Source organism: Sander vitreus, chromosome 13 (assembly GCF_031162955.1).
Source record: "Sander vitreus isolate 19-12246 chromosome 13, sanVit1, whole genome shotgun sequence".
In the NCBI taxonomy this organism is placed as follows: Eukaryota; Metazoa; Chordata; class Actinopteri; order Perciformes; family Percidae; genus Sander; species Sander vitreus.
Window position 1 is genome coordinate 18,041,126 of NC_135867.1, and position 16,999 is coordinate 18,058,124.

Genomic DNA, 16,999 nt, shown 5'->3' on the forward strand with positions numbered 1-16,999 from the left:
CCTTAAAGTGGTCATCAGTTATTTTCAGACTGTAGCCTATAGGCTCCTCCTAACTGCTTTATTGTTTATGAAGTTATGTTTGCATTCAATGTTTCTTACCAAAACAATGTCAAGTGCATACATTTCCTTCCTCAGAAAACATTTGTCAAGCTGTTTTTGAAACCGTTTTCTTCTTCATTGCCTTTGTGTGTGCATAGGCTGTTTACTACGCTTTCTGTGCGTGTTATCGCCACCAACTGTCGATCAGCGGAATAGTGTGTGGATCGGGGTGAGTGTAGCAGTAGATTCACTAGTTTCCACACCAGTAGGCTACAACCAGACAGTCTTATATAATACTTGAGTAAAAACTACAAGTATCTTACCAGAAAACTTTGGTAGAAGTTAAAGTCACCTTTAGAACATTACTTGAGTAAAAGTCCTAAAGTCTATCTAATACTGTAGGCTACTTAAAGGAACACGGCGACTTATTGGGACTGTCCTATTCACCATATCCCCCACATTTTCCCTGTTTACATGTTGTGATTTGTATAGACACAGCGTGTACAAATAACAAGGTCACATGAGACACATCCATCTTCTAACTGGGAACTATTCTCAGAAAGGCGAAGCACTGCTACTTCTGCTACTTGGGCGGAGTGATTTGCTCGCAGAACTCCAGGCGAACTCTGCTCCTCACCACGGGTCTTCTCAATGCTCGCCTGTTTTCCCCTTTTCTGTCTTCATTTTTCGTTTCTATCATTTTAATTATTACTAAATAAAAATATTAAAAGTTAGGGGACTGCCCCGCTGTCTGTATAGGGAAACAAAGACTAGCCTACTTGTCACACAGAGACCTTCCAGAAACAGGGTGAAGATTAAGAAACACTGCTGCAGTGCTGTCTGCTAATAATCCACCCTGCCAGTTTCCCAGAACAAAACCTTTTGCGTAAAAGTGCATGTACTGTACAGTAGAAGTAGTCTGGTTAATGTCTCCTACTAAAAACTAAGGCCTTTAAAAAGACCTTCACTTTGGTAAAATGACATAAAACAGTAAAAGTAGGCTCACACAACATCAGTAAGCCTGCAGTGTCCTGGGTGTTTTTCATTCTTTTATGTTTAACTGAGTTTATGACAAGAGGGCAGAGCTCTGTGATCAGTTTATCATTGACATACATGGCTTGTCATATGAGCTCCATATTAACAGGTTGCATGCTTACAATTTTTCTTCTTCACAGAAACATATTAAACATGCATATTAGTTTGTTGCATTGGAGTACAACAATTTCAAGGACAGCACTTTTTAAAAGTTTTGTCTTTAGAATTGTTTAAGTTAAGTTTATGGAATTCATTTAATTGTACTGGATTGTGTGTATTTCAAAACATTAGAGGATCTATTGGATAAAATAGTTGCCAGTTGTTTGTACCTGTAGATGTAGTATTGACCCTATTAAAATCTGATTCATGTGAGCAATGTTAAGTCTCATTTATGGCAGGAACACAGCAGTGATGCTGCAGGCAGACTCACATTAGGCCACACACACACACACACACACACACACACACACACACACACACACACACACACACACACACACACACACGGCCTCTGTATTTACAGAACACGGAGGAGTCAAACAGGCATTAAGCCCTTAGGCTGTGTGTGACACATATCCCCTAGTGAAGACTCTGTCTCGCGCTCCAACCCCAAATAAAGACATAGGCCTGCGCATTGTTGTCATCAGTTCTCCTCCTGCTGTCAAGGCAGGGAAGATGAAGCGTTTTCTGCGGCTGTGTTTAGGAAAGCCTTCCAGAGGACAGAGTCCTGGAAAATGTTTGTATGATGTTGTCGTGCTATTATGATCATGGAACAAGCTTTGGAAAGTGTATTTATCTTACCTCATGCTGTATCAATTCAGGGAGATGGGAATGTGCATCCAATCAGGATTTCAACGGTTTTAAAACTATCATCTTAATCTCTACATGCGTTTATTTAATAGAGGTTTTATTTTATATCTTGGTACTGAATCTCAATCAAAGCTGTTGTATTTCAAGGAAAGTGAATGAATGTTGTATTATTAAGGTAAAAAGTTATAGCCTGGTGTAGGCCTTTGGTGTAAGAATGTGTGATCACAGTCTAATAATAGTAAGTCTATAGTTTACTCTGTCAGCATTTTTCAGTTCCCTGTAGGATGTTAAATGACAATGAATATCTTGACAAACAAAGTTGTGACATGACTTGAAAAGCTATTCTGGTGGAGTTTTTGAGTGTCCAGGACAGATCTTGGTGCCGCACCATCCTTGCTCAGCTGATCTAAGTGATAGACAGGAAGTTAAACTGCTTCTTGGATTCGTTAAAAGGTGGTCGAGTGTGACGGTCACAGAGCTTCCATCTCTGCTGAATGTCAACACATTTATTTTCATTCCATAATTCTTGTTAAAGGGGCGAGATTAAAATCAAAGCTTTTCAAAGATTCTTAACAGTTAAAGTCATCTCTTATTCAAATCAGTTGAAGTCCTTCAAAAGCAAAGCCAGATCATATTATCGGCTAATGAGCAGTGTTAAGCTGCGAACACATTTTTGATTTAAACAAAACAAACAATTCTAATGTTTTTCGTGTCTCTTGCAACGACCACAAAAATCCGATTTAGAACATGAAGCAGTTTGATTGTGTAGAATGAGTGGTTTTTAATACTTCTTCTCAGAGCTGCTGGGTTTCCTCTCAGCTGTGGGATTGATGTACACCTGGAACATCACTGCAAATAACCAGCTGGTTGGACTGAAACCCAGCAGTACTCTGGGTGTAGAGAACCACTGATATGGAATAAATTCTGTAGTAGGCTAAGGTTTACCATAACCTTTTATTTTTTCCCAAATTCATATTAGGGGAGCTATTTGATGCTAATGCTGGATTGTTGTTTGAAGGTGTGATTCACAGTGTAAATGCAGATCTAAACTAAAAACCAAATCACTTCTAAAAGTACTTCAACCATAGCCTATTTGCCCATATACATGGACTGAATAGTTTTGTATACTCCTCATCCTTTCGCTACTTCAATTACAGCCAAAACCTCATGTTTTAGCCAAATCCCACTTTGTCAACTTTTGCATTCTTTTCTTTTCAGCCAATCTGATTTGGCCATGACCTCTGTCTGAGACTAATCATGTCGTTGTTGTCAGACCTTAAAGCAGTTTCTTCCTGCGCTGCTTTCAGCTGTTTTTTTCAGCTTTGTTTGACCTTCACCTCATCATCAGAGTCTAGTCCAGGACGTGAGAGCCTCAGAAGTCCTGGACAAAATGAAGATCTACCTATTTGTAGCCACCAAAGTCATCTTCACCATATCCGATTACCTCACAAGTTTACATCCCATGAACACTATAAATTCACAATAGGGTCAACTTGCTAAATACTCTTTCTATCCCTGCTCCTGATTTCAATCATGCAAATCAATAAAGACATAAAATAATACTGATAACTCTATTTTTTTCTTTTAATTGTTTTTTGTTAAATGAAGAGTAAATAGAGGTGTTGAGTGAGCAATTGATTACTAAAAATCGTACTTAAGTGACGTTTACATCTGTTTTTCCTCCAAACACCAATTCAAACAATACAATTTTTTTTTTTTTTAACAGTGATCTTTCTCTATGTTGGTGAGAAAAAACAATATTTAAAAAACTCCATACTCTCACTCCAGCCATTTGCTTTTTTTGGAGTTGTTTATCTTCCACAAACCAAAACAGAATGACAAACACCTCCCACCATCAAATCTAAAAAGCAGCTACACAAATATCTCAAACATTATCTGCCTTTGGGTGATTCGTCACTGTGTTGACAAAACGTCTCTGTCAACTCATTTCCAGATTAGGTCAAGTAAATGCAGTACTTGAGGCCCAAAATATAGCTGTTTTTTTGTTTGTTTGTTTTTTTACCTCTTTTGACCCTTTTTTAGTTCATCGAGCCACAATCAGATTTTCTTTTTCAAATACTCCAGTAGATTTTCTTATTTTTAAATATTTAAAAATCAAAACAATCATCCTTTAGAGGAAGCATACTCCATTCAACACATTCATTTCAACTTAAACTTGATTATAATGCATCAGCAGTCATTTTCAGCACCTTCTTCCTTTTAATTCCCTTTTAAAAATCACATATTTGTCGGTGGTACTCATTGAGCTTCAGTGATTCTTCAGACCAACAACACACATCTATTATTATTATTATCATTATTATTATTATTATTATTATTATTATTATTATTATTATCATCTGTTCTTTCGGATCATGTGTGACTCAATTACTTTTCCTTGCACAGCAGATAAAAGACCAGATGTTGTGACGGTCTCTTAGAAAATCCTTCATCTGCCACAAAAAAAAACCTTGGTAAGTGCAACCAAAGACAAAGAAATGAGGTCACTAAGCTGGCTTAGCATACATTACATTTTCTGGTAGGCACACAGTCAGAGAAATAAGACTTCACATAACACCAGTATGACCAGTTTGACCCTCCATTCTGAAAGAAGAGTTTCACTCATTAAGGCGTACCTAATGGTGTTTTAAGACCTTAATAAATACGAGCTATAGCTGAAATAGCTCAATACTAGAATGATAATAAGAACCATAGTTACATTTAGCAAGATTTGCAGATAGATTTTGTCATATGATGTCATTGTTGATTTTCTACAAAATAAACTAAAATGTATAACCAAACCCACCTTTCCTTTTTGTCCTATTTCCACATTTTTTCTCAAGACTTCCATCCCGTTTAAACAGCTACAAGAAAATCCACATTTGCATGATTAATAAGTTACATTTTTATACATACACACGTACAGAGGGGAGCTTGGAAGTTGCTTGGCACATTCTCATGCTTGACCAACCTCCTACAATCTAAATAACTATACAAGACACAGTAAAACAGGTCTTCTCACACCACCGTCTCCCTGTTCAGTCACAAGGCTTCAGCATGTACAGGAGATGAAACAGGACCCCTGCATGGCCACAATTACCACTTCTCTGCATAATAATCCTGCAAAAGGTGGGCATACACAACCCAATGCACTAACATGAAACAGTTCAGCTGTACATTCAGTATCTTCACATACTGATAAAGTTTAGATTCATAATTTAATCTGTATATACTGTATCTTAATATGCTGGTACCAGGTATTCACAGTGACTCTAAAATAAAATTACAAGAGTAAGTTTGTACAAGAAACAAGAGAGTCTGAGTGACTGGCGAACGTTTGGCATCCCTTTTTGTCAGAGTTTAGAGTTTGAAGTTCATTTTGTGGTCAGTTCTGTTTGATTTCGGTGGGATTCAGGAAAGCTGCCTGGGCTTTTTCGTTGGCACTGAGGAGAAGCAGTCTGACCCCTCTGAATATATGTTTGTTATTGGCGCCATCAGCAGCGGACACAAAAAGGTGAGGTAAAGGTGGTGTCAGGGGGGATGAGATCGCATCCACCTTCTTATGTTGAGCAAGACATAACCTGGGCTAAATAAAGTACAGTATGTGCCCTATCCAGTGCTGATTTTACAAAAAAAAGGTGCAAGAATGACACAGAAAACACACACAAACACACATCAGGGTGGAATGGTAAGATTTCACCTATTGTCCTTAACCCCTACCACTCATAAGCCATACTAAACAATTACCCAAAATAGTCACTGTAGACATCAGCCGAACACAAAACATATTTAAATACAATATTCTGTATTTCACTATTAGTTCAAGGTGTATTATTCTGACACCCAAAGCTATTTTGCCAGCTGAAAGAAAAAGCCGCCTTTTGGCATTTCGCTGTTCAGGCCAGCAAGAGGAGATCTTCTACAGTATGGCTGCTACAATAGTGAGGTTAGAAGAAAACAGCTATAGGCAATCATGGAAGGAAGCCAAAGCAGTTCTTTTCCTGCCATTGTCTGCATCTTCAGGAGAGGTATAACCCTTTTCAGTATCCCTTTAATACTGTTTTCATACTTCCAGGAGAAACAAGCATGCTCAGTCCTTTTTGTTTTTTTTGTTTTTTTACATTTCCAGTTTACGTCTTTTTTTATGTATGGATTTTTTAAATTGTCTCTCTAAAAACTTCAGAGTTTCTTAAATATAGTACTACTGAGAGTAATGAGGGCAGATAATGATTTCCTTATGTGACAGGCCTTGCTCTGAGGCGAGTCAGTTAGCATCATTACATCTATTGAAGTAGAAGGTTGCCTACAGGCTTGTCATTGTCATGTTCCCTTTTTTTCTTGTTGTTTTGTTTCAAGGCCTTCCACACTTCCAGCGCCGGAGCAGAACCACCCTCAGACATTGCAACTACACGCCTGGCTGAGAAGATAGCAATACTACTGTTCACACACACACACACACACACACACACACACACACACACACACACACACACACACACATATATATATATATATATATATATATATATATATATATATATACACACACACACACACACACACACACACTTTTGGTCATTTAAGATAAGACACCACCAAACATGCTATACAGTGTCTCTCAGTCTTAATTGCCACTTTTTATGCATGTGCTATTCAGCCCAGCTTGTCAAGTATTTGAAGCAAAGTACAGTAAGAGACGCACACATACAGCTGCACGCACGCACACACACATGCGGCACACATCCCCGCGCATACTGTATCATACACACCGAGAGAAGCACTCTGACATAGAACACAAACGCAGCAGCCTGAGAGCTGCACACTGATCAGTCTATGAAGGTCATGGGATGTTGGAAATGTCATTTCTTTCTTTTTTATGGGTTGATTTGCATACTGCCTCACCAACAGGCAGGTCTATGATTCAGGATGGAGACTGTGGTGATACACAGATAGAAGGGGATGCGTGTGTGTGTCTGCCTTTGCAAATATGTAGCCTACGAACAAAATAAGTCTACTGAGCGTACAAGCACGTTGTACGATTAGCATCTTTCTGCCGATTTGTGTGTTTTGCCCATGCAGTAGTGAAGCTAACAGGGCTTGTTGACGTTGCACAGCAGCTCGGTGACTTTGATGAGGCGAGCCACTGTGCTCTGCGACTCCTCCTGCAGCCGCTGGTTGTTCTGCCTGAGGCTCTGCACCTCGGCCTGCAGCACCGCCTTGTCCTCCTTCTCCTGAAAGACATCGGCACACAACAAAACAAAAGCCGTCGCTCAGATCGCTGTGGCAGGAACGGGAGGGGAGCGACAGGTACAGCGGTGGCTTTAAGGAAACTAGTGGGCACACATAAACACAGAGCTTGAAATAAAAACAACACAAACAGTGTCGAGAAGCACATCACGCTGCAGTGAGAAAAAAAACAAGTGATCCAAAACAGTGCTGAACCAATTAGTCATTGAACTGATGATTTCTTTGACAGAAAATCATAGTTCAGACTCTTAATGACAGTAGTCTCAGTGCTTTGTGGTCTTAGGCTGCTGGTCAGACAGAGTAACTAACTAATCACCTTTAATCGGTAGGGCTGCTATTAATTTCATTATTGAATCTGATGATCATCTTTCAATGATTGTTTGAACTATAAAATGTAATTAAAAAAAAAGGAAAATAGTGAAAAATGGCCATCACAATTGCCCAGAGCACAAAGTGACAGCTTTAAATTGCTGGTTCTGTCCAACCAAGAGCCCAAAGCCCATTCACCGTTTATATAAAACAGAGAAAAGCAGCAAATTATTACAGCTGGAAACAGAGAATATTTAATGTTTGCTTCATAAATGACATACGATTAATTGATTATATTAATAAGGTTAATGTTCTGTTGATCAACTAATCAATTATTGTTTCAGCACTATTTTATCATTATTCTTGAGAGTTCATAGACTAAAGGATTGGTTGATTAGAAGAATAATCATTAGATCAATAATGGAAATAGCAGTTAAAAATAAATAGAAAAGTTCCATATAATTGGGAGGAATAATATGTTTATATAATATGTGTACACACAGAGACACATACACAACTGACCAAAGATTCTCAACACAAGGTCCACTTGTGTACTACTGACAATCTCACTACATCCGCTGAGGAAGGCAACGAGATGTGGTTGAAAGCTCCGGAAACACAAGTGGACTTTGTGTTGAGAATGGTTTTTTGTTTTCTGTTTCCGAGGTCGAGAATATGACTAAGGAGTTCATCACATACAGTATTCTTTGACATCTACATACATACATTAGTAGAATGTACTAGAAAATATTGATAACAGCATTAAAGGAGTTGTTGTACATACATTTTTTTTTAAACTATATGGGAATATTTAAAAACATCTGAAATGTTACTGTACAAATTTACAACAACATCATGAATAAATAAATGCTTTTTAAGTGTTTTTGTATTTGATGCATCTACAGTGAGCCCGCTGTGACTTGAAATGGCTGAATGGACTGGAGGATTTGTACAAGAAAACAAAAGCCTGCATCAGAACTACAAATTATCTCGCTCCAGCTACGGAAGCTAAACAATTCAAATACTTTTTCCTACCTGCTCACTCTCCCGTAGAGCTCACTGAAAATAGTATTACAGAGAAAAACAGTCACAGAAGTCAAAGCACCTTTTGCAGGTCATCCTGCAGCCTCTTCAGCATGGACTCCAGCTGCGACACCTTCTCTTCTAGGTGGCCTGGAGAGTCACTGCAACAAAGAGGCAGTGACACTTCATCAAAAGCAATTACAGAATCTCATGGTTTGTAATGCATTAATGGTTTAGTAACAAATCAACAAGATGAATGTCTTCACTGCTGCATATTATAGAAAGGTTTTTTTCTTTTATAAGAAAAAGTTCTCTTCTCCTGTTATAACACCTCCCTTCATCTCATACAGAGTGAACTTTTCAGTTTGCTTGATTGGTCGTGGAGCCGTCCGTCACTGTAGCAGCCACGGAGCTCGAGACATTGTCCCTGCTGCCTTAAATGAAACCTCTAATACTCAAAGATCAATTTAAAGTAATTGCTAAGACTGACTAGCAGACTTATTTTCAGTGAGTCATCACTGATCATCCCATGATGCATTTCATCTGGAGTGCAGTTATACATAACGTGGCTCCTGGTGGTGTGAACAGAGTGATAACGCTTTTAAAGTAAAGAACATGGCATTGTCGACAGATGTTTTGGGCCTAGTAGTATATTTTTACCTTTAATGATTAATGCTATGGCTGTATATTTTATCCTTTTAGTCACTAAATATAATCAGAATCTCTCTCTTTTGTTGAACTGGTATCTACTTAAAAAACAACGTGATAATTATTGCAATTTGCAAGTTCAGGTTCACAAAGCATTTTACATGCTAGCTGAAGCCACATTTAAAAGTGAACAAGTCATCAATGCTGACGTCTACAGTATGTTGATGGACATAAACTGCACCTACAATACCAGAGACTTCTTCTGAAGAAAAGTGTCACGTTGGTCTTTGGTTATTTTTTTATTTACAAATTTTCTGATTTGCTTTTGGCCTACAGTTCTGTGGACTTTGTATGTTTAGACACAAAGAAAAATAAGGCGACCAAGGAGCTGTAAAAATAAAAAATAATATGGATCAGAAAGATGATGACAGTGAGTCAGACAAGCTGTGTGTGTGTATGCATCTGTGTCTGCATGTGCATGCTGCAAGTGCATCACTGAGTGAGGGCTCTTTTTATGGGGGAGAGAAACCCTCGCAATGTCTCACGCATTGTCTCAAACAGTTGGACGTGGCCGATAAAGTCTAAATAATTGAGAGAATGAAGAAGTAAAGCTGAGAAAAGGGATGTGTGCAATGATTCAGAGAAAACAAAAACCAAGAGACTAACTACAGAGATATTGAACTGTCTGCTTCACCCTGTGTGTACTGTATAGCAACCCACTTTTCCTTTGAGTCTTTCAGCTTGCCGTCTGTCTGGTCAGCTCCTGCTTGCGAGGGGTCTCCGGCTTTACGGTCTGTGGTAAAGAACATTATCCACATTATTATCATTTAAAATAGCCATACATAGAAAAGATGAGGGAGACAAAGATGGCAGACTTTCTCTCAGTATGGAACAAGCTGTCATTCATACACTTCCTAAAGCAAGAGTGCAGATCCACTACTTTCTTTCTCATATGGCCAACATTATGTGGACTAGCCCTAACCCTATTACACCCATGTGATTGCTAAACCTCTCACTCCAAAACTTATGAGGTGGGAAGGCTTTCCACAAGATGTTGGAACCAGGCTACAGAAATTTACTTCTATTCAGTCACAAGAGGAGGTCAGACACTGGTGTCAGGTAATAAGGCCTGGTTCGCTTTCGGTGTTCCAGTTGATCCCAAAAGTGTTGGGTGGGGTTGAGGTCAGGCCTCTGTGCCAGCTGGTCACGTTTTTCCACACCAAACTCAGAAAACACATTTCTGTATGGACCTAACTTAGTGAACAGGCGCATTGTCAGTTTGAAACAGGTAAGGCCCTTCTCACTCTGTTGCCACAGAGCTGGAAGCACACCTTTGTCTAAATTATCAGTGTACGCCAATCATTAAGCTTTCACTTATTTGGAATGAAGGGGCCCAAACCATAAAAAACTACAGTTTGAATATTTTTTGGTGAAGATGTTTCTTCATTTGCTGGTGCTGTGTCATTTGACAATTTAGGGCTGGGTATCGGTACTTGATACCTTTAAGGTATCGACCCAAAATAACCCAATATGGAGTAGTAGCATAACTTCTCCAGTAAGGGTGTAAGAAAAAATCGATACACTTGATTATCGCGATATTTAATTTTTCAAAAAGGCAATATCGATTTTTTTTTACGTTCAAAAATATTCATGTAAGACAGTGGTTCACGTTTATGTTGTGTTTAAACCCCCTACTGCTAGATGGCTATGCTGAGACACACCACTAGTGTCCTTGCCTAACAGTGCCTAACAGTGCCTAGCAGTGCCAGACTTTTTGCTAGAAGCTAACAATGTAGCTATGGCTGAACTTTGGCCTACTTTAGTATATAAAAATTTGCTCACTAAGAACCTGTGAACCACATTCCCAAACTGGCAGTTTGATTTTCTGTGTACTGAATTGTTTACCTAAAGTAAACTTCTTTGAGTTTTATGCACATCATGTCTTTTTTTTTTTTTATTAGTTTTTCTAAAATTATACTTTAAAAAAATCCCAATATATCGCCTTACGCACAGTATCGAAATATATTGCAATATATTTAATCGTGACCCATGTATTGTGATATGTATCGTATCGCCAGATTCTTGCCAATATACAGCTCTATTCTCCAGTGAAACGATACCTGCATTTGATCCTTTTTGTACACAGATCTAGGCAAAATATTACTATTTGAATAGTTTTGCTCGCAGCCAATCACCGCAAACGTTCTTTGATTTAATGTGACGTGCGATTGGCCCACTACCGCAGCAGCTACAACCCATACAAACCCTGTGGCGTGGTGTATTTAACGGAGTTGGCAGTTCAGCATGCAAAGATGCTTCCATTCACATGATTTTTATCAAATGGAGTACAGAAAAAAGGTAGCAAAAAGGTACCAAATGAAATTGGTATTGGTATCGCTTTAAGGGTACTAGTATTTTTAAACGATACCCAGCCCTGGTCTATATGCATGTGCTTTCTTAATTTGTAGTGCATTGAGCTCTCGGGGCCACCATACAAAAGACCAAAAGTATACAGCCAGGGGTGTCAACATACTTTTGGTCATACAGTATATTGTAAATGCAATTAATTATTGGCCAGTCCATCAAAGGGCAAACATTACAGTCACTTTTATACAAAAAAACACAAGTTCATCTAACGTGAATCTTAAAAATTGTGGTATTAGACATGTGCTAACCACTAACAGCTTATTGTATTATTTTTCAGTAAGTGAGGTGTACATATATAAATAGTTCCTCACCCTCTCGTGACAAAGCCTCCAGGATGCTGCGGCAGGCTGTGGCCAGGTCAGCGATGGACTGCCACTCCTCCTCAGTTGAATCTGTCGTCTCTGAGAGAACTGAGACAAAAAAAAGTTGAGATTGATCACGCTTTCTTATGGGACAATACAGCAGAACAGTGGGACTGCAGCCTTTTGAGCAGCCGTTCTATAGTAACAAAAAGCCACCACTGGGGGATGCTGCTGTGTTAATGCTGGTCAGATTCAGGGGCAGAATATCTAGGGACAAGGAGAAACTGTTATGATGTATGTAGGATTTCTTTCAGTCAAGATTCAGTCGGCGACCTAAATATAATAGCAAATAATATTTTGAATAAAATAACCAAATTAATAAAAACTTTAAACACATTTTAAAAATGTACAATTGTTCCTTTTTAAGATCTGTTAAGGCCTTGAATTTAATCTAATAGTTTAAAAGTTGGGATGCATTTTAACAGACTTATTGTGAAATTACATGATGTAAACAATCAGAGGCTTCAGAGGCTGCACTGCCCCCCCCACACACACACACACACACACACACACACACAAAAATCGGAAGAATCAGATGAGAGGATGAGCAAGTATGCTCTTATGGCGATTAAATGATGAGTCTCATAGTCTCAGCGGAGGCAGAGCAGATGGTGTGAGAGGGGCTCCTTGATTTGGGGCTGCCTAAAACTCAACCCCTCCCACCTCCCATCTGTCCCCCTTTTATCCCAGCCCTGGCAGGGGGTGGCAGCAGAGCAGGGGTGATATTAGATTAGCGGGATAGGGGGCACTGTGGATGAAAGCGGAGGAACAAAGGGAATGCAGTGGGGAGGAGAGGGAGGATAATGAAGAGAGTGGCTTAAGGCAGAAAAAATAAGGAAAAAAGGAATTTGAGGCTCAAACCAGGCAGCGATTATTTGCAAATGTGTAAATATTCCATTCTGGCATCATTTGAGCAGTTGTGTCAGCCCTTGTATCTGAGAATTGAGCTTTGTTTGGATCAGGGTCATTATCATACAGTATCTCTTTGTGCTCTTTGTCTCCCAAATCATTTACACACATTTATTTTTTTATTTAATATGTTGCCATTGCTTTTGCCAAAGGGATTATAAATATATTATAAATATTAAAATGATATACATTTATTTGTAAAGATAATATTTTTTTTTAAATCAGCAGGAATAGGGAAGTACTTACTCTTGGTGATGGAGTTATGAAGACTTAGGGCTCGTGAATTTCTTTCAGCTCGGTCTAAACATGACAACTGGGAAGACGAGTCACTCACCGAAGCTTTGTCGTCACCAAACTCGGCACCCATGAACTGAAGACAAGAGATAGAGAAAGAGGGGAAGCGACACTGTCAGAGAGGGGATGGAGTGATAGAAGAGAAACCACTCAGATGTCTTCTCGTCTCAGTCTGTCACCTGTTTGTCCTCTAGGGGAACCTTGGGTTTGACGGCCAGGATCAGATCAGGTGTGGCGTCTCTCAGCTCGCCGACGTTCTCATAGATGTGGCGTTCCCCCTTCAGCCCCACATTGTCGTACACGTGCCTGTCCACCGTGCAGGGAGGGAGAGATGTGGAGGTGGGTGTGTGTGTGTGGGGGGGGGGAGGGGGGGGGAGGGGGGACAAAGCAAATTTGCTGTTGATGCTTTGTGACATTTTTTGTTTTTATCCAATCCAGAGGTCAAAACAGAAACTGGAGCACTTAGACAAGTAATCTCCAGGATGGCTTAGATGTAGGCCTGATTCATGTTTGCTATCCTGCTCTAACATATCTGATGTGGTTTCCCTCAGATTATTCAGTTCTGCTTTGTGTGACAATAAAAAAAACAGTCAAATACATTTTGGGAGCAGCATAGTTTAATATTAACATGTATAGTTTCTTCATGCACAATTTCCTCTTCAAGCTGCTGTGGCCTTTTGGAGTTTTCACGGTAAAACCCTCCGATGTGCTCAAATGTATTTGTCAGGCAGATACATACATGTTCTGCTGCTTTTACATAGGTGGTTTTCTCTGTCCCTGGAGCTTAATACTTCGTAAACTTTGTTGTGACTGTCAGAAAACAACACTGATACTCAAGAGGATGAGGAAATGCACAGTGAAGATTAATATCTGTGATTGTTTAAAGGAAACAAATTTGCTTTCTTGTTGTCATTTACCTGACTTGCTGTCAACTTTAATGGTCTGGAAATGTTTAACTTTTTACTGTGCAGCCATCCAAATAGTTACACACTGGAGTAAAATAACAAACATTTAAATTGAAAAAGGAACATTTAAGTGATTTTTTTTATGTGAAACATAATTTTAAGTTCAGTGAAGCAGAGTGACTTGGTGTCCTTACTCCGTGACGCACTGACTCTGAGATTAAATTGTGATGAGTCAGCTTCAGTTTGAGGATATTTTCAGCCATGTTGGATGATTTAACAGCCCTTTTACCTGATGGTCTCCTAGTTTGCAGATGTAACTAGAAAGATCTTGCAACGCAGCATTTCTTATTCACATTATCTCTCTTTCTCTCTCTCTCTCTCTCTCTCTATCTCTCTCTCTCTCTCTAATTCCCACATAACACTCATATATCAGGCCATGACAGCTTGTATGATCAATAACATGAGCTTTAGTAACACTCACCCATCACACGTATCCCTGTAGAACAGCGGTTTCTCCAAAGAGCAGCTGCGTGTGAGCTGCGAGCCCCTGTCCTCCTGGCTCTGATTGGCTGGTTGGTCCTGCAGAGAAGTGGCCCGTAACAAAGGTAAGCTGGGTGGCGTAAGGAGCAAGCCATGGCTACTCTCACTTTGCCCTTCATCACACAACTGTCCTCCGCCCTCTTCGGCCTCCACCTGCACCTCCGTCATGTCCGCTTCATTGACCCCACTCGCCTTCAGCTCGTCTTCCTTCGCTTCTTCCTCCTTCTCCTCCTCCTCCTCCTCCTTCTTTTCCTCCTCATCCTCCTCTTCTTCCCTCTCGTCGAGTACCCAGGCCACTCCAGACTGAGCCTCGCCGGGTTTACACTCCGCATCCTTGATTGCTTTCTGGTACAGCTCGGAGAAACTTCTGCAAATCATAAAACATACTAAGAACAAAGCCATCACAACTCTCTTTTCCACCAGGCTTCTCAGGACTGAAATATACATACACCACTGGGATTCTCTGGGACACTCGAAGCAGAGTTAAGAGATGCAGAGGTTCCACTTTAATAATGGTTTTATTTTAATTCTCTCCACAGCTGTTTATGCCCCCTCTCTGACTTCAGCTGAGTTGAAAGAGTGCTGTTAGCAGTGGGACAGCCTGTGCCAGTGTGATTAAAGATCATTAGAGGGATTGATTGGTTGTTAACCGGCTGGTGTGACACTGACTGCAGGCCGTCATTAACAGTAGAGTGAGCTGTGACCCCAGAGTGGCACCTCTCTTGTTTTCCTGAAATGACTTGCCTCACTAACCCCCTCCTCCTTATTTGCTGTCAATCTCTCTCTCACCACCTCACTGGATCCACTCTCCACTTTCTGGAGCATGCTTTATACCCATGAGCCCTTTCTCCTTGTTAACGTTCTCTCTCTCTCTCCTCCTCCTCATATCTGCAGCCCCACCCACCTGCGAGGCTTGCCGTTCTCGTCCGGTGGAATGACAGTGATGTGGATCTTGTGCGCAGTGCGGAGCAGCCTGGTCCTCTCCTCGGGGCTCAGGTGAACCAGCGAGTGTCCACACAGCCGCACCACACGAGCCCACAGCTGCAGGCCTCCGCTCTCAGCGTAACAGAAGCGCTGCAGCTCCGTCACAAAGCCCTCCTCGTTCATCAGGAAGCCGGGCTGCCCGACTCCGTCACGCAGGGGGGTAACCTCGAGAGCCTCACAGCCCCGTGTCACCAGCTGCAGAGGAGCAGAAAAAGATAAACGATAAATGGTAAATGGACTGCATTTATATAGAGCTATTCTACCTTATCGGACAAAGTGCTTTACAATTTGCCTCTCATTTACCCATTCACAAACACACTCATACACCGACATACACTGGCAACTTTGGGTTCAGTGTCTTGCTCAAGTACACTTGGGCATGCGGAAGGGGGAAGCCGAACCGCCAACCTTGTGGTTAAAGGGCGACCTGCTCTACCTCCTGAGCCACACAGCCGCCCCTATAATAAACCATACACCACCAAACATACACCAACCACTGCAAAATATTAAATCTGGACACAATCACCCACCTCAAGCCTCTGCACCACCTCTCGTATATCCTCTGCCTGGCTCTCCATCACACTGATTGACACTGACTCTCCGCGCTCATAGAAGATATCCAAGCAGGGCCCCCCCTCCTTAGCCTCTGTCACTGCCTTCCAGCCAATGACATCTCGACAGGAGCAGTTAAACACCACCTTTCGTGTGCACCTCTCAATGAGCACCACCGACTCAGCCGACACCCCGAGCAGACAGGGGAGCCTGTGCTCCCACGCCTCCACTTCATCTCCGCTGTTGACCATCACAGCCCACACCAGTGCCCCGGCACTGTGCAGCTCGGCCCCTTTGGCACCCTTCAGCTTGTCTTTGCGCTTGCCTCCCAGAGAGAGCAGGGGGAACTTGGTGGAGGAGTCGATGGGCGTGGTGGTCACATAGTTTTCGGCTAGGTCCTTAAGGTATTCCTGCCGTGTGCGGGTGGCCATGGAGCGGAACTTTTCGGACTTCTCCGCAGCGTTTTCAGCATTCACTACCTTCGCCAGGAGGAAGTCTCTGAAGGCAGACGAGCGAGGGAATCGGGCGCCCTTAGGGAACAGCGGGCCAAATAATGGCATGTCTTTAGAGCGTGTCACAGCCACCCTGAGAGGGAGAGAGAAAAACAGGAATGACACAGTGAGAGAGAGAGAGGGTGCAGCAGTAACATTCAATCTATGTCTTGTTTTTCAGTGCTTGACTGTTGTGTAGTGCTCTCCAGAATTACAAACAGAATCTGCTGCAGTGGAGCACACATTTGTTTTTTCATCTGAGCTGCACCACAACTACTATGATGTATGAGACACATGTGTAAGAGTGCACATAGTAACACCCGTCTTAACACGCATATCATAAATGACATGGGGAGTAAAATCGTGAACTATTTTTGTTTCTTTTCCTGAAAGCCCAGATCTTTTCATTACTTATCTCTACTTC

The 16,999-nt window shown here is 41.1% G+C and overlaps 1 protein-coding gene across 8 annotated transcripts in view; it reads right to left on the reverse strand.

The window, feature by feature from the left end:
* Nucleotides 1–3,454: 3,454 nt before the first annotated feature.
* sipa1 (signal-induced proliferation-associated 1) overlaps nucleotides 3,455–16,999 on the reverse strand; it is a 37,217-nt gene continuing 23,672 nt past the window's right edge. For 4 of the 8 annotated variants that reach the window (XM_078266192.1, XM_078266195.1, XM_078266194.1 and 1 more), the window contains exons 8-16: nucleotides 16,063–16,669; nucleotides 15,453–15,727; nucleotides 14,490–14,915; nucleotides 13,283–13,409; nucleotides 13,056–13,179; nucleotides 11,850–11,948; nucleotides 9,832–9,904; nucleotides 8,546–8,624; nucleotides 3,455–7,115 (exon numbers count right to left, since the gene is read on the reverse strand). In XM_078266192.1, coding sequence (XP_078122318.1) covers nucleotides 6,972–7,115; nucleotides 8,546–8,624; nucleotides 9,832–9,904; nucleotides 11,850–11,948; nucleotides 13,056–13,179; nucleotides 13,283–13,409; nucleotides 14,490–14,915; nucleotides 15,453–15,727; nucleotides 16,063–16,669 — 1,954 coding nt within the window. In that variant the 3' untranslated portion in view covers nucleotides 3,455–6,971. Of the gene's footprint in view, nucleotides 7,215–7,668; nucleotides 8,625–9,831; nucleotides 9,905–11,849; nucleotides 11,949–13,055; nucleotides 13,180–13,282; nucleotides 13,410–14,489; nucleotides 14,916–15,452; nucleotides 15,728–16,062; nucleotides 16,670–16,999 lie in introns of those variants that run through there. The other 4 variants (XM_078266197.1, XM_078266196.1, XM_078266198.1 and 1 more) reach the window with 4 other exon arrangements.